The 16880-nt window shown below is 40.0% G+C and overlaps 1 protein-coding gene across 1 annotated transcript in view; it reads left to right on the top strand.

Annotated features, from left to right (window-relative positions):
- Nucleotides 1-16515, top strand: part of LOC125235787 — a 94442-nt gene extending 77927 nt beyond the window's left edge. Inside the window, exons 2-4 of the mRNA XM_048142373.1 lie at nt 9854-10815; nt 14805-15019; nt 16311-16515. Of these exons, the coding sequence (XP_047998330.1) occupies nt 9854-10815; nt 14805-15019; nt 16311-16515 (1382 nt within the window). The remainder of the gene's footprint in view (nt 1-9853; nt 10816-14804; nt 15020-16310) is intronic.
- The last annotated feature ends 365 nt before the right edge of the window (nt 16516-16880 follow it).

The raw sequence follows: 16880 nt of genomic DNA, 5'->3' as shown, positions 1-16880 counted from the left end.
CTCAGAAAATAAAAAAGATAGAAACCTCAAATACACTGGTCAAAAAGAGAAATAAAAAAACAAAGTGTGATGTAAAGCTGCATTTTTGGTATGTTATTTGGGGTCCTTGGGGGAATATAGGACTATATTTTGCAAGCAAAAAAATGGTGTGCTAACTTCGTAATTTAAAAAAAAAAGTAAAAAAATCAGACTTTTTTTGGTTTTTGCCGTTTTATTAAAAAAAATATGCATTTTTGGTCAAAAGTTGCTGTGTAATGTTGAAAGCGCATTAAATTCCAAACAGTTTGACATCTTTTTTATCAATGTCCGTCAAATATTTTTTGAGATATGAAGTGTCAAAAAAAGAGCATTTTTCCCCTTTCTATGAAAATATTCGTTTTGCTCATATTTTGAGACTGATATCAGCAAAACAACTCAGGCTATTACATAAATTGTAAAATAAAAATGTAGAAAATTTCACTAGCTTTCATTTAAGACCAAAAGAGTGCCAGTTATTAAAAAAAAAGGATTATATCATAAGTCTAGTATAACTGGATCAGAAATAATCGGTGGATGGTAATGGCCAAATGGGATAGTTTACATATATTTACAGGAGGCGTAGCGGAGAACGAATTATTATTATTTGGGGGCTATTCAAGTATTACTCAGACACATATTTGCGTATATCAAATCAACATTTATTTAGTAAGTTAAGTTTATGGTCAGAAAGAGCTCAGGATCGCCGCTTGGCGGAAAAAAATATTTACGAGTAGAAAACCCTCATTAATTGAATCAGATTGTTCCGAAATTGTTCTTGTACGGACTGGTTTTTAAAGCATATCACTGAGGGTCAATACTTAACATCGATGCAATCTCACGAGCGTTGTCGTGGACGTGCCCGAATCATAGTATTCTCCGTTTAACGAAATATCAGTACATAGCATGTGTTGTATTGCACGCGCAGGTCTCTCACCGCCGCGCAGGTGTAGTCGGACCATAACTCGACAGTATACACGCTTGTACAAAAACTGAGGAACAGCTGTCTTTTTACGCTGTCACTACATTTGGCGAATCTTCTAGCCAACATGTTTGCCCTTACTGCGGTGGCTCGCCTCTGCCTTTCTATGTCCTCCTGGTCTTTTAAACTGGACAACAAGATGTGGCCAAGATATTTGACTTCGTGTACTCTCCTCAATTGAACTCCATCAAGAAAAAGAGGTGGTACATGTGTGGGCATATGTGCTGCCTCCATGAGCATAAATTCAGACTTGTCCGGATTGTATCTCATGTTATGCTGGCTGGCGTATCTCTCGCATTCTGCAAGTAACTTACGCATAACTCCCACCGATGGTGCTAGTAGGACCATATCGTCTGCATACTGCATATGCGATGTGATTTATCATTTGCCCATTGATGGAGCAGCCAACCTCGGTACTGGTCAAAGCCTGCGACAGCCCATCCATGCACACGCTGAAGAGAGCTGGAGACATACTGCCTCCTTGTCTCACGCCACAGTTTAGCCCACTGGCTGTGGACAGAGTTGACTTCCATCTTACTACGTTCTTCTGCTGGGAATACCACTTCTCCAGTATCTTAATAATTGGCGTGGGCGCTTTCTCTTCCCGTAGTTTATTCCACAGCAATTGGTGGTCAAATACAACTCAAGTGGACTTTCTATCACTACAGGAGTTGTGCCATCAAGATGAACAGAACCAGGACCCTCAAAAAGGAAAAAGTAAAATGTAACAAATTCTGTTTTATTTTTCTAATTTACTAAACTTCAAAATTTTACTGTATTTATTTCTTCATTAGTAATAGTCAAATCGATGCAAAGTTAGCTTAGACAATTTTTTTCAGATAAACGGATATCAAAGAAAGTAAGATCGAATAGATAGCACTTTCAACCTAAAACTTTTAGCGTAAACTATTTTACCTTAACCAATCTACCAGACTCTTGGCTTCTCTATTAATAGATTTTTTTGTTTACCAAAGTAACTTTTCGTCTTACTGACCTTTATTTGCACTAAAACTAAAGCAAAATAAATTTTATACAATGTTATATTGCAATATATACCATATCATGAAGTATTTTGCAGATATTTGTCTAAAAATATTGGCAAAGCGCTATATGTTATAAATGCGTCAAAAATTAACCTTTTTTGACGCTTCATATCTCGAAAACTATTTGACGGACATTGATAAAAAAATGTCAAACTGTTTGAAATTTAATGCGCTTTCAACATTACACAGCAACTTTTGATCAAAAACGCATAGTTTTTTAATAAAAAAATAAAAACCAAAAAAAGTCCGATTTTTTTACTTTTTTTTTTAAATTACGAAGTTAGCACACTTTTTTTTTGCTTGCAAAATATAGTCTTACATTCTCCCAAGGACTCCAAATAACATACCAAAAATCCAGCTTTACATCACACTTTGTTTTTTTAGCCGATTTTCATGTAAGATTTGACCGGTGTAAAACTTACAGTAAATAATATTTGTCATGAGAGAGCTCTTTAAAAAAAATTACAGTGAACATTTGGCGAAAGGGCCGATTTTTTATGCAAACACGGCTACGCTCTTTATTAATTAAATAAAAACGCAAAGTTTTACACGCAGGCATTATCCGATGGACTGCAAACTAGGCTAAGCCTGTATCTTGCAGCCCAATAACCAGGAAACTGTTGTAAGAAAGACTGATCAATTGCCAAAAATAACCTGTTACCTAACTAATAGCAACGGAACGAAATCCAAAGTATTAAAAAACTTATGAATTAAGGTGGATTAGGGTAATTCCGAAAGTCGTCTAATTTCGAAAGTCGCATAAAAATCACCATTATTTCCATCATATCAAGATTCCTCTTTCGGAATTATCCGAGCATTTCTGTCATTCGGAATTACCCTAATGCACCTTACTAGCATTTGCCCGCGGCTTCGCTCGTGTTAAATTCGAAATTTGCGGAATGCTCTATACATACTCCTCTCCCACCTTAAGGAAAATGGGGGTTAGGAAGAGACTAAAAGTAGCCTATGTCACTTTCAATCCTTTTAACTATTTCCTATTAAAAAATCACTCAACTAGTCTCTCCGTTTAGCCGTAAAAGACGGACAAACAAACGGACACACACACTTTCCACTTAATATTACTATGGATTATACCAGGTGGAACATTACGATTCCTTAAATGGGGGATAGTGTTATACTTAGTATTTTACATAAATTGTATAGTTTCTAGAGGAAAAATGTAGGCTACAACATCTGCTATTTGAGGGAAGGTATATCGTATTGATACACCCGGTATATAATATTAGAAAGAACAAACCAATCTAAGTAAATAAATACTCTACGAGTCTCTATTATTGTCCTATAAAACATTGCTTTAATACGTGAAGCAAATTCCGCAAATTGTTTTATCGAGACAGGTAATGCGCCGACGGAAATAAAAAGCACGTTCCAAGTGCTCTATATTAGAGTCGATGTCCAGTTTGCGTAGCCGAATGCACTTGCACGAACGCTCACGAAACGCTCACGACAATATCTCTTTCGTAGCTATCTATCTCTATCGGCTACGCAAACTGGAGTTTGCGTAGCCGAATGTCTACAATATTATTGGCAGGGGCGGCTCACACCACGATTCTATCGCCGCGATACAAGAACGCTCACGAAACGCTCACGACAATATCTCTTTCGTAGCTATCTATCTCTATCGCTCTTTCGTATTGGCGTGACAGAGAAAGACTGCGTTTCTATCGGCGTGTAGCGTCAACGATTGGCTTTTGGTTAGGCCGTCTGCATTCTATTGACATCCACACTAATATTTATATATATTAGATACTAGCTTTTGTCCGCGGCTTCGCTCGCGTTATAAAGAGACAAAAGTAGCCTATGTCACTCTCCATCCCTTCAACTATCTCCACTTAAAAAATCACGACAATTCGTCGCTCCAACTGGACAAACAAACAGACACACACTTTCCCATTTATAATATTAGTATGGATATTATTTGTATGTCTATCTCCACTTAAAAACACGTAGAGGCCCTCACGACAATTCGTCGCTCCGTTTTGCCCTGAAGGACGGACAAACAAACAGACACACACTTTCCCATTTATAATATTAGTATGGATATTATTCTTATATTATAAATGGGAAAGCGTGTCGTGTCTTTGTCTTTGTGTTTGTTTGTTCGTCTTTCACGGCAAAATGGAGCGACGAATTGACGTGATTTTTTTAGGCGGAGATAGTTGAAGAGATGGAGAGTGACAGGCTACTTTTTGTCTCTTTCTAACCTTCCACTTCCCTAAAATGGGGGGTGGAAGTTTGTATGGAGCATTCCGCAATTTTCGAATTGAACTCGAGCGCAGCCGCGGGCAAAATGCTAGTAATATATATCTGATATATCGAAAGGTGGTCTTATGGTTTCATTACTGATTTCAGGGTTTTATTGACAAACGACTTTGAAGATTGATTTTCATTGACAGTTATACGGGTTAAGGTAACTTCGTTTTTCACCCATGGTATTTTGACGTGATAACGTCTAATAACTCGTTACTACGGGCTGCATGCACGAAAAAGATGACGTCATTGTCCCGTTCCGCAAGGCCCGCAAGCGAGAGTAAGTGGTTTGTGTATGGACCATTTTAGTGTATGCTGCCTAGGTAGAATAAAAAGATGGCTTCCAATATGAACGTGTTCTCATTTAATAAGTTAAATAAATAATTTAAGTTAAATAAAAAGAAAATTTGTCTCAGTAATAAGGTTCAATTTAGTATGGCAAAAAATGTGATTCCGCTGTCCCCTGTAAAGGTCTTTGGAACTCACTGACAATGACATTTGGGCCGCTAAACATGGCACAGTAGGGACTGAGCTCACACTTTTTTGCATACTAAATTGAACTTTATCACCGGTGCAGAAAGGCGTTCTTGTCAGACTAGTAAAAGTTTTTGGCCTGACAACTCAATCTAGCTTAATATATATAAATCTATGGCATAGAAAAACATGTCTTGTCCCTATATATATAGGTCTATGGTTTTATTTGAAAATTGAAATTGTCATACAATGCCAAAAATTATAGAGGTAGGTAAGTAATTCTTGCATTTGAAAATCTCATCGTTTAATATATAGGTAATACGGTAATGTTTGACGTTATCACGTCAAACTACCGTCCGTAAACCGACTTTACAGACAATCAATTTTTTTTTTTTTGGGTGGAATGTCAAGATATGCGAAGTCCAGCGGGCCGATTTTTGTGTCTCACACGTTCGAATTCAGAAAATTGTCACTGAAAATAATAAGCAAGTCACCGTTTTCAACCAGTATTTTAGTGACAAAATCCCGTATGCGAGATTCAAAAATCGCCGTCCAGCGTGGATTCCGTAGCTCTCAATTGGTAGCGGCCGCCTAGTCTGCGGCTGATGCGGGTTCGAGTCCCGCCGGGAGCGTATTTTTTTTCGTTTAATATAAAAACTTGAAGTATCTTTAGCGGGCGTTTCCGCTTTTTCAAAATTAATTTACTGTACCAGTAGATGCCATTTTCAATTTAATTCAATAAATGTGACAGAAAATGTCATCTATTTGGCATTATCGTGTCGAGCATGTTACGTTAGAAATAGTATAAATATTTCCAATTATTATAAAACATTTAGAAATTTTACTTTAAAACAACATCTATCAACAAAATTCTACTAAAACCTGTAGTTTCATCTTATTTCAACCATACAAAACCCAGGCTTGTCCGAATGAATAGCCCATTATGGTATTAATGAGAGCCCCAGGATTAATGAAGTGAGCACTGGCCTATTGTGGGCTCATAAAAGCGCCGACTCACCGTTGAGTATAGATTGGGTATTATTGGCCCAGTGATTACCAGGAATTCTTATTTAGGCACTAATCCTATCAAAAGCGATTAAGCGATGAGCTAAAGACAGTCGCTCCCACAGAACTTAATTTAGATAGAAGAAACAAATTCATATATTTGTATAGGGGCCGAGCGTGTTAAATTTTGTACTGAAGTTGATTCTTGCCTGTAATTTTAAATATGTCTCAGGCTCTTGATTGTTCATAATTTTTGTGATGTTGCAATTGAATATCACGTAACGAGGCATTTTTTATGTTTTGGTTGACTTCAACTTACAAAAATTGACGCCCGAAAGCTGCAAGCTGCGAGTAAAGACGGACAACTCAGTGGATTTCACTAAGTTCATTTGACACGCTAAGTAGATACGTTTGCTTGATCTATGGTATATATGACATCTGTGGTTGCTCCCGTGTAAATATAATGCCCGTGGGTCCAAACCTAATAGGAGATAACCACGAAATTAAAATTTTGAAAAAACCCCCCACCGCATCAAAGTGGACCGATTTTCATGAAACATGGCTACACTCTCTGCTAACTCGGCTTTCAGACAAAAAAAAACTAAATCTAAATCAGTTCATCCGTTCGGGAGCTACGATGCCACAGACAGACACACGGACAGACAGACAGACGGACGGACGGACGGACGGACGGACGGACGGACGGACGGACGGACGGACGGACGGACGGACAGACGGACAGACAGACAGACAGACAGATAGTCCGGACGGACGGATGGACGGACAGACAGACACGTCAAACTTATAACACCCCGTCGTTTTTGCGTCGGGGGTTAAAAAAAGAGAGCGAGCTAGTTATAGTTCATGGCTCGGCGACTAAAACTATAACTGTAGTAAATACTTCAGATTTTGTGAGGCGATGGCTGCTAGGTGTTCAACTGTTCCTTTATAAAATGTTTGTTAGGTTGTAAGTATATATGTCTAATTGTTTTTCTTGTTATGTCAGCCTAAGTTACGTGACGCAATGGTTAGCTGTAAAGTCATGTAATCGTGTTTATCATTAAATAATAAATAATCATCTCGTGAAAGCCGAGAAGGACAAGTCCAGTAAGTACCTAGACTTGGCTTACGAGATAACCGCCATGTGGGATATTGATTCGACGATCATTGTTCCGATAGTCGTTTCAGCGAACGGTCTCATAGTCTCGACCAACATCTCGAGAGACTCTCGCTAGGTGGTTGGATCAAGGGTCAGATGCAGAAGGCGGTGATCTTGGACACGGCGCGGATAGTCCGACGGTTCCTCTCTCTGCAGCCCTAACCACCGGCAGCTTGGGCCCTGCCCCGCTGCTGGCGGCACCCTAAATAGGTTAGGTTTTTTATAATGTGTTTATATATTTTATATTGTTTTGTATGTGGTTTTGTATTGTACTTTTATAATCACATTATAAAAAAGCCTGTGTGGTGACGGGTTGAGAATTTCACCACCCCCTTTCTTCCCGCGGGTGTCGTAGAAGGCGACTATGGGATATGGGTTAAATTGTGGCGTAGGCGAGAGGCTGGCAACCTGTCACTGCAATGTCACAGTTTCGTTTTCTTTCAACCCCTTATTTGCCAAGAGTGGCACTGAAGCTTTAGTAGTTTCATGTGTTCTGCCTACCCCTTTATGGGATACAGGCGTGAATTGTATGTATGTATGTATTATAAAAAAACCTAGCCTAAGAATTAAAATGAATAAAGAGAATAATAATTAGCTCGCGCTATCATCTCGTCTCTTTTATTTATACGGGAGTGAAGTGACTATAAATTTTATCCGTCTTATATAGCTCATCGCTTACGTCGTGGCTTGCGTGGGCGACGGTCGCGCGATGGTCGCGCGACGACGATGCGACGCATAGGAAATCAAACCTTATCGATATGGAAGTATGAGACGCGACGGCGACGGTCGCGAGACGGTCGCGCGACCGTCGCCCACGCAAGACACGGCGTTACTCGCTTTTGGTGGAGTAGTGCCTTAGACTGATTTGTAGAAAGTAGGCCTACTTTGGGCATTTGATTAAAGGATTCGGTATCCTTTTGTAGATTTTTGATATTAAAATAAAGCTGATAAAGATTCAGACCGGTTCCGGGAAAGCTGGGTTTATTTTTATAAAAGTGGTCATTATCCTTTGTAATAAGATGAGAGGTACTGTCTGAATGTTACCAATGATATATAATGTCATTTTGTTTTCTAGACTCGGGCAACATACAAATACCTAGGTATTGGACACAATTTCCAATTATTATATAACTATATATGTTTAAATGATTCATCATCCTCATCATCCTCCTTGCGTTATCCCGGCATTTGCCACGGCTCATGGGAGCCTAGGGTCCGCTTTGACAACTAATCCCAAGATTTGGCGTAGGCACTAGTTTTTACGAAAGCGACTGCCATCTGACCTTCCAACCCGAAGGGTAACTAGGCCTTATTGGAATCAGTCCGGTTTCCTCACGATGTTTTCCTTCACCGAAAAGCGACTGGCAAATATCAAATGACATTTCGCACATAAGTTCAGAAAAACTCATTGGTACGAGCCGGGTTCGAACCCGCGACCTCCGGATTGAAAGTCGCACGCTCTTACCGCTAGGCCACCAGAGCTTAAATGATTATCTTATGTTTAAATGATTATCTTATGTTTAAATGATTATCTTATGTTTAAATGATTATCATATTTAAATGGTTCAATTCTGAAAAAAAACGAACAAATCTTATAAATACGGTGACCTGCGCATCTGGCAGACACTCAGCGATGGCGGAACGAACTGGACTCCTTTTTGAACGAGTTGGCCGACGCGGTTTTGAATAAAGATTAGTGGAAAGATTGGGGGGAGGCCTTTGCCGAGCAGTGGGACACGTCAAGCTCCAAATAATATATAAATACAAATTACACGAATAATAATTTATCTACTTAAGAGTCATTTGTAGTTAGTAGGTACGATAGAAAAACTAAACATTACACACATTGTTGGAACTAAACGCAAAGTTTCAACCATCACTACGGCGACGGGAGCGACCTCTGCCTTAAAATATGCGCTCTAATTTGCGCATTGGCCATCTTCGTGTCTTTCGTTTTTGAACTCGTATCGAGCAACCGATATCCTATTTTTACTATTTTGTATTTTGTGGCAGAATAGAGGATTTTTATATTTTTTAACATTTTTTTATTCTGCCTGGTCCTTCTCCAATCCACAACATGGTCTTCGATGCCAGATAATTTGGAATCAGCGAGCTACGAGCTATTAAGGACCAAGGGCCTCCATTGCGGCTGAGACAAAGGAGAAACGCATCGTGTGGAATATTTCCTGCCCATCCAACATACCGGCTTTCCAGTGAGGAGTGCAGCTAGAAGTATCCCGAGGCGGCTATTTCTTCATCCAGCTACGAAGTGCTCAACTGTTCTACCTATATTCCGGATACGACGACCCATATCATTATTCCGTATTCGACGATGTCCATAAGGAGTGAACAGGTTAAGAAGAGCTAAAAGTGAGTCCGTTCCTTAATTACCATCCTAAATTCTACAAATACCTATTTTCTAAAACATTCTTCTATTTGACACAGCGTATTAAGATAATCAATTAATCACCTATCCTTTCAAACCCAATACCTATTTTAAACATACATTAAATCAATAACCGTTACCTATTTACGATTTCTATACAAATAAATCATACCTAAAACTCAAATAAATCTTCCGTTTTAAAATTGCATAGGTAAATCAGCCGAGCGCTGATAACGTTTTTTGCTATATCTAACGGGACGCCCGGCCGCCATAGGTATTTATCGCCATAACTCAGCCGGCTTGCATTAAGTAAACAACATTGGAATAATTAGGATTAAATTCATAAGAAAGTGGTTAAGTTTACGTTCCTGGTTTATTGTGCTGGTGTTTATGGTGAAATAAAGTGTTTAAGTGCTAAGAAGGTAAATATTAAGTACAATTAAAGATGTCAGAAGCCGTGATGAAAGAGTTAATTAAAAAAAGGGGTCATATTAAGTCGCGATTAACTAAATTTTCAGGTTATATACGCGAGTTAGCTGAAAAAGTGTTGTGTGCGGCTCAGGTGACGGAACTTCAACTTCGGATTGCTAAATTGGAATGTGTTTACAACACGTATGATGAAATTCAAACCAAGTTGGAGTACATGGCAGAGGATGACGAGGCCCAGTTAGACGAGAGGTCTGAGTTCGAGGATTTATACTACTCGTCAGTCGCGGCGGCTAAGGAATTGGTAACCATGCATTCCAAGGTCGCGCCTAGCGATGGGGGTTCCGACAACAATACGCGGCGCCATCCACATGTAAAATGTAAGTTACCTACCATTTCTTTACCGAAGTTTGGAGGCTCGTATGATACATGGCTTGAGTTTCGTGACACATTCGATAGTTTAATTAATAATGACGACTCCATTGATGATGTAAATAAGTTTCATTATCTGCGGGCTTCATTAGTAGGAAGTGCCGCGATAATTGTACAATCCTTAGCCTTATCTAGTAGTAACTATAAAATAGCCTGGCAGTTATTATGCGATAGGTACAATAACAAGCGGTTATTGGTGAATAATCATATTAAGGCCATATTTAATTTAACCCCAATTACCAAGGAGTCGCCGACAGCTATTAGGCATCTTATAGATACGATATGTAAAAATATACGTGCGTTAGCGACCCTTGATGAACCAACCACCCATTGGGATACATTATTAGTTTATATAATATGTCAAAAACTTGACAATGTTACTAGACGAGAGTGGGAGGAGTTTGTGCCTAGTTGCGAAACAGTTACTTTCGATGCTATCATACATTTCCTCAGCGACCGTGCGGATCTATTGGAAACCATGGCGATGGACGGGCCCGGGCGCCGCGCGTCCTGGCCGCTCGCCGCTCGCGCCGGCGCTGCCTCCGCTGCGCACGCGCGCTCCGCTGTGCGACAAGTTAAGGAAAAGTGTTTCGTAGGACTAGATGAACGTCAAACTAATACTGTGAGTAGCCCACTTTTTTCATATGAATGTCCGTTGTGTAAGCGTGGTCATTGGCTATTTGAGTGCCCCGACTTTCTCGCGTTATCGAATAAAGAACGCGCAGATAAGGTTAAAGGGATGAAAGTATGTCTCAATTGCTTGAAACCCGGTCATATAGCAAAGTATTGTAGGCGTGGTCCGTGCAAAGAATGCTCATTACGTCACAACTCGCTTCTACATATAGATATGTTGCCGACGACGGCTCCCGTAGCAATGCCAGTCATAGAAGTGAGTCCTAGCGACCCTAGTGAGCATGACGATGATGAACCTGGGCCCAGTCGCAGTGCTAGTAGCGGCGTGTTGTTGCCGGCCCTTCCGGCTGTCGAGTCAGGCGAAGGGCAAGTCATACTGTCTACCGCTCTAGTACAAGTATATGATCGTGATGGTAAACCACATACGGCACGCGCATTCTTAGACAACGGAGCTTCACCTAATTTTATTAGAGCTGACTTTTGTAAAAAACTTAACTTACCTATTAGGGATATAGCTGCGTCTTTAACTGGCATTAAAGATATAAAGTCAGACGTAGGTAAAATATGTAATGCTAAGTTCTCATCTGTATTGGACAAAAGTTTTAGCATGAAAAGGTCATTTTATGTAGTTCAAAAAGTAACATGCGACTTACCTATGTATAAGGTAAATGAATCAATGTTGGACATACCTAAACATTTAGTCTTGGCGGATCCTAAGTTCCACACGCCGGCCCCTATCGATATTCTTCTAGGTGCCGAAGTCTTTTGGGAATTAGTAGGCAGGGACAAGATTAAATTGGGACGAAACAAGCCCGTGGTTTACGAGACCAAGTTAGGTTGGGTAGTGTCTGGTCCTAGTATGGATAATAATTATTCAAAAAATATTTGTTGCAACTTTGTTCAAATAAATAATCAAGACGACGAATTGACGCGTTTTTGGAAGTTAGATGAAGCCACAATAAAACCCGCGATGGCTTATTATTCCAACGATGAACGGGCTTGCGAGGAACATTTTGTTAAAAATACCTCTCGGTTACCGGACGGTAGGTTTATGGTTAGGTACCCTTTAAAGCAGCCTTCATCTTTGTTGGGCGATTCTTACGAGCGGGCTAGGCAATGTTTTCTATCGTTAGAGCGCAGAATAGAACGGCAGCCGCAATTGAAGTCTATGTACATGGAGTTTATGAATGAATACGAGACTTTGGGAGACATGTCCAAGGTTACTTCCGATGAAAACGTAGGAAACTTTCTACCTCAACACTGCGTGTTACGGCTATCTAGCCTCACGACAAAGTGTCGTGTCGTGTTCAACGCTAGTGCGCGTACGTCAACCGGAGTAACGCTGAACGATATTCAGCACGTGGGACCCACGATTCAGGATGATCTCATAGCTATCTTGTTGCGTTTTAGACAATATCGCTTCGTGTACACGGCTGACGTAGAGAAAATGTATAGAAGGATAGTCGTGCACCCTGACGACAGGCATTTGCAGCAAATCCTTTTTCGCAAGGATCCATCTGATCCTTTGTGCACATATCAATTAAATACGGTCACTTACGGTACGGCTAGTGCTCCGTTCTTAGCTGTTAGGTGTCTTAAACAGTTAGCACTGGAATGCTCAGAGCCTCAGCTAGCTGAAATCATTGCCCATGATTTTTACATGGATGATTTTTTGTCAGGGTCTGATACTGAGCTACAGGCTGCCAGTATTATAGCTCAGGTTAGCGCAGTACTTAAGAGTGCCGGTATGCATTTACGCAAATGGCGTTCAAATCAACCTAGACTCATAAATGAGCATAGTGATGACTCTACAAACCTTAATCTGGGTAACTTGGATGAGAGTAAGACGTTAGGGCTAGGTTGGACAAGTGGAACTGACGATTTGTACTTTACCATCGATTTAGGGAAATCCCCAGATAAGTTAACAAAACGGTACATCCTTTCCACGATAGCAAAGATATTCGACCCTCTAGGTCTTCTATCACCAGTTGTAATACAGGGCAAAATCCTGCTTCAGCTTTTATGGCTTTCAAAGCTCTCTTGGGATGATGAAGTGCCTCAAGAGATTTATAACAAGTGGCATAATATTACCACGTCTCTACCAGAGTTAAACCACTTACGCATTCCGCGTAGGGTCATAGGAATTCACGCATCGCGGGTGGAATTCCACATTTTTACGGATGCGTCTCAATCAGCGTACGGGGCTTGTTTGTACGTACGCACAATCACTAGTTCAGGAGTAGTTACTCGGTTACTCATGTCAAAAAGTAGAGTAGCGCCACTCCGGCCGATAACTATTCCCCGTGCGGAATTATGCGGAGCTTTGATCGGAGCGCAGCTTTACCAGAAAGCGCTAACATCACTTCGCATGAAAGCAGACAGCTGCACATTTTGGACCGACTCCATGATCGTCTTAGGATGGCTTAGCATGCTACCAAACCAACTTAAGGTATTCGTACGAAATCGCGTAGCTGATATACTCGAAATCACCGGTGGTTGGCCTTGGCGACACGTACCTACTAACGACAATCCAGCCGATCTGGTCTCACGCGGACTTGACGCGGGGTCTATTGCTGCTGCCGATATTTGGTGGAATGGTCCAGCATTCCTATGTAATGACGAAGAGGACTGGCCCAAAAATCACCACGCGAGCAATGATAGTGATGAGGTTAAGGCTGAGGTAATCACGGCTCATGTAGCGGTCGATGTCACACTATCACCTTTATCAGAATTGAAACTTACGAAGTTTTCTAATTTTACTAAACTTAAACGTGTCACAGCTTACGTTTTACGGTTCGTTAACAACGCGCGACCAGGTAGTGTTAAACGTTCAGGGTTCCTTAGCACTACAGAGCTACAGACGGCTATGAACACATTAGTAAAATTAGCACAAATAGAATCATTTCACTCATATGACGATGTTAAAAATAAGACTATGCTCAAAGCCAAAGACCCGCTTACAAAACTGGATCCCTTCGTGGATTCTGAAGGACTTATGCGTGTAGGCGGTAGACTTAGAAATGGGCCTTTTAACTTTGACAAAAAGCACCCAGCTATCTTGCCAAAAGGGCATTTTATAACGGTGACATATTTTAACTCGGTTCGTATAATTTTGTTACACGCGGGACCTCAAGCCATGCTAGTATATATCAAATCTACGTATTGGCCAATCGGTGGTCGTATCCAAGCTAGGTCAACGTATTACAAATGCGTCCTATGCACTCGCATGCGCGGTGCGACTATAGCGCCACTCATGGGCAACTTGCCTCCCCGCGAGTAACACCAGGCTTTCCGTTCGAGGTTGTAGGTGTAGATTATGCCGGTCCAATACTGGCCGCGTCTCGTAAAGGTCGTGGTAGTCAAACAATGAAAGTCTACATTGTGATTTTCGTGTGTTTTAAAACTAAATGCGTGCACCTCGAATTATGCAGCGACTTAACTGCAGAAGGTTATATGGCGTCGTTGAAGCGATTTGTTAGCCGCCGCGGACTGCCTTCTGACATCTACTCCGACAATGGAACCCAATTTGTCGGGGCATATAACGATTTAAAAAGATTCCTTAGCACGAATGCAAAGACGTTATCTGAGTCTGCAGCAAATGACGGTATTAGGTTTCACTTTATTCCACCATATTCAGCGCACTTCGGTGGGTTGTGGGAAGCGGGGGTGAAATCCTGCAAACACCATTTAGTTAGAGTTCTAGGTAACTGTCACTTAACATACCAAGAGATATATACGACACTGTGTCAAATAGAGGCAATATTAAATTCTAGGCCTCTTACCCCTTTAACCAGCGATCCTTCTGACCTGTTACCACTCACTCCAGGTCACTTTTTGATCGGACGACCACTTACAGCTCTTCCGACTCCCTGTCTAACAGAGATTCCTCCTTTGAGGCTAACACGGTACCAGAGGATTGAGCAATTAAGACAACACTACTGGGTCCGCTGGTACAAGGAATACGTTTCTGAACTTCAGGAGCGCACCAAATGGAGGCAAGCCAAGGGTCAACTTGCAGTCGACACCATGGTCGTTATTAAGGACGACAACCTGCCTCCATTAAAATGGAAGCTCGGCAGAATCGTCAACGTCATTCCTGGATCCGATGGCATCAGTCGCGTGGCCGACATCAGGACGTCATCCGGGATCATCCGTCGTGCGTTCAGCAAGATATGTCCACTACCAGTCGACAAGTAATTCCTCGGTTGAAAGACCAAGCTTTCAACGTGGGCGGGCATGTTGGAACTAAACGCAAAGTTTCAACCATCACTACGGCGACGGGAGCGACCTCTGCCTTAAAATATGCGCTCTAATTTGCGCATTGGCCATCTTCGTGTCTTTCGTTTTTGAACTCGTATCGAGCAACCGATATCCTATTTTTACTATTTTGTATTTTGTGGCAGAATAGAGGATTTTTATATTTTTTAACATTTTTTTATTCTGCCTGGTCCTTCTCCAATCCACAACACACATTAAACAAAAATGATAAAAGATTGCGTCATGGCCATCTTTTATCATTTTTGAAATTTCGTTTGATAGATTATATTAGCAATAGCTTTCTATCTAATATAATACAATACAAACACCTACACATACTTACAGATTTATAAAACCTCTTTATGTTTAAAGATTGTGTCATAGTAACATTTCAGAATTGTAAACTACCCTCATTATTAGTATCACAATTTGGTTACTTGGACGTTGATGTTTCAGTTTAGTGTTTATTATTCCTATCTATAATTTAATTGTATTTTACTGTAATGTAATCTAAGAAAACAAATATCTTATTTGATTTGAAGTTTCGTAAATATGATAATTGTGATCATAATGTATTGTCCATTTATTTAAAAGATGGTTAACTGATAACGATGATAACTGGTCATACTAGCATAGTTGCTCCTTGTTCTAAAGGCTTTAAAAGGCCAGGTAGCTCGGTTCTCGGGCAGACTTTGTTCTGGCTAAGCGACAAGACAACAAGAGGTACGATCATGCTTCATTTTATAGTTTTCTATATTGCTGTGATTTAAATGAAATGAAATTATTTTTATAGTAGATATTGCTTTGCTATTTGTTCACATATTGGTTTATTGCTTAGTAAAGAAAATAATAATATTCAAATATTGCTTAGTATTAATATAATTCTGCTTATTGAGACATTTTATAAATTAAGGTGTATAAACCTGGTTTTTGTTATATCCTCTTTCCATCAGACTATTTTAAAGAATATTCATATATTTACTTTGTTTACGTTATTTTGATTTGTGTTGAACCAGGTGTATACATGTTTGACATGTTGTTAATATTGATAATGTTTTTATGTACAAAGGTGGTACAAATACAGTTATACGAATTTAAAAACATACCCATATTGTTTATTTTCAATAAAACCACAATAATAATCATTTTATTTTTATTTATCATTTAACATCTTTCAATAATCCATACCATAAATAGTCTTATTTTTACTATAACTAACATCAGAAGTGCTGGAAACATGAACCCATTTGCTAATACATTTGGAAACGAGTTTCAGGATGGAATCTGCCGAATTAAAAGAAGTATCGCGGATGCTGTGTCCAAACGCCGCCCAGACGACGACGTGGCGCTACCCGTCTTCGACCCGGCCACAAGCGACAACGGTGCAGAGACGTGGTACAACAACATCGCCGAGCTTACCAAGGAGTTCTGATGGAGCAGCCTTGCAACCGTTGCAGAAGCCGGTGAGGCCCTGAAGGGCAATACTTTAACGTGGTTAAAGCGACAAAAATTTTACATCTAGCGAAATTCAAGCCCTTTTTAAAATGCCTCAGTGTACACTTTGTTCAGTCCTTGCTTGTTTAAATACAAATGCAAATAATTTATTAATAAAAATATAATTTGTACAGTGATTGTTCTTTAAGACTAAGAATTGTTATATGGAGACCATAATCTCTAAGAAAAAGAAAAATAAGTTAATTTATTATTTAGAGTCTTTTACACAGTTTATTTTAGTTAGTTTTTTATTTGTATCAGTTTGTATTTATTTTAGCACGTATAATTTTTTAGATTCACTTG

Source organism: Leguminivora glycinivorella, chromosome 18, assembly GCF_023078275.1.
Source record: "Leguminivora glycinivorella isolate SPB_JAAS2020 chromosome 18, LegGlyc_1.1, whole genome shotgun sequence".
Lineage (NCBI taxonomy): Eukaryota > Metazoa > Arthropoda > Insecta > Lepidoptera > Tortricidae > Leguminivora > Leguminivora glycinivorella.
Note: the sequence above shows the minus strand (reverse complement) of the source record. Positions and strands in the feature narration are given on the sequence as shown.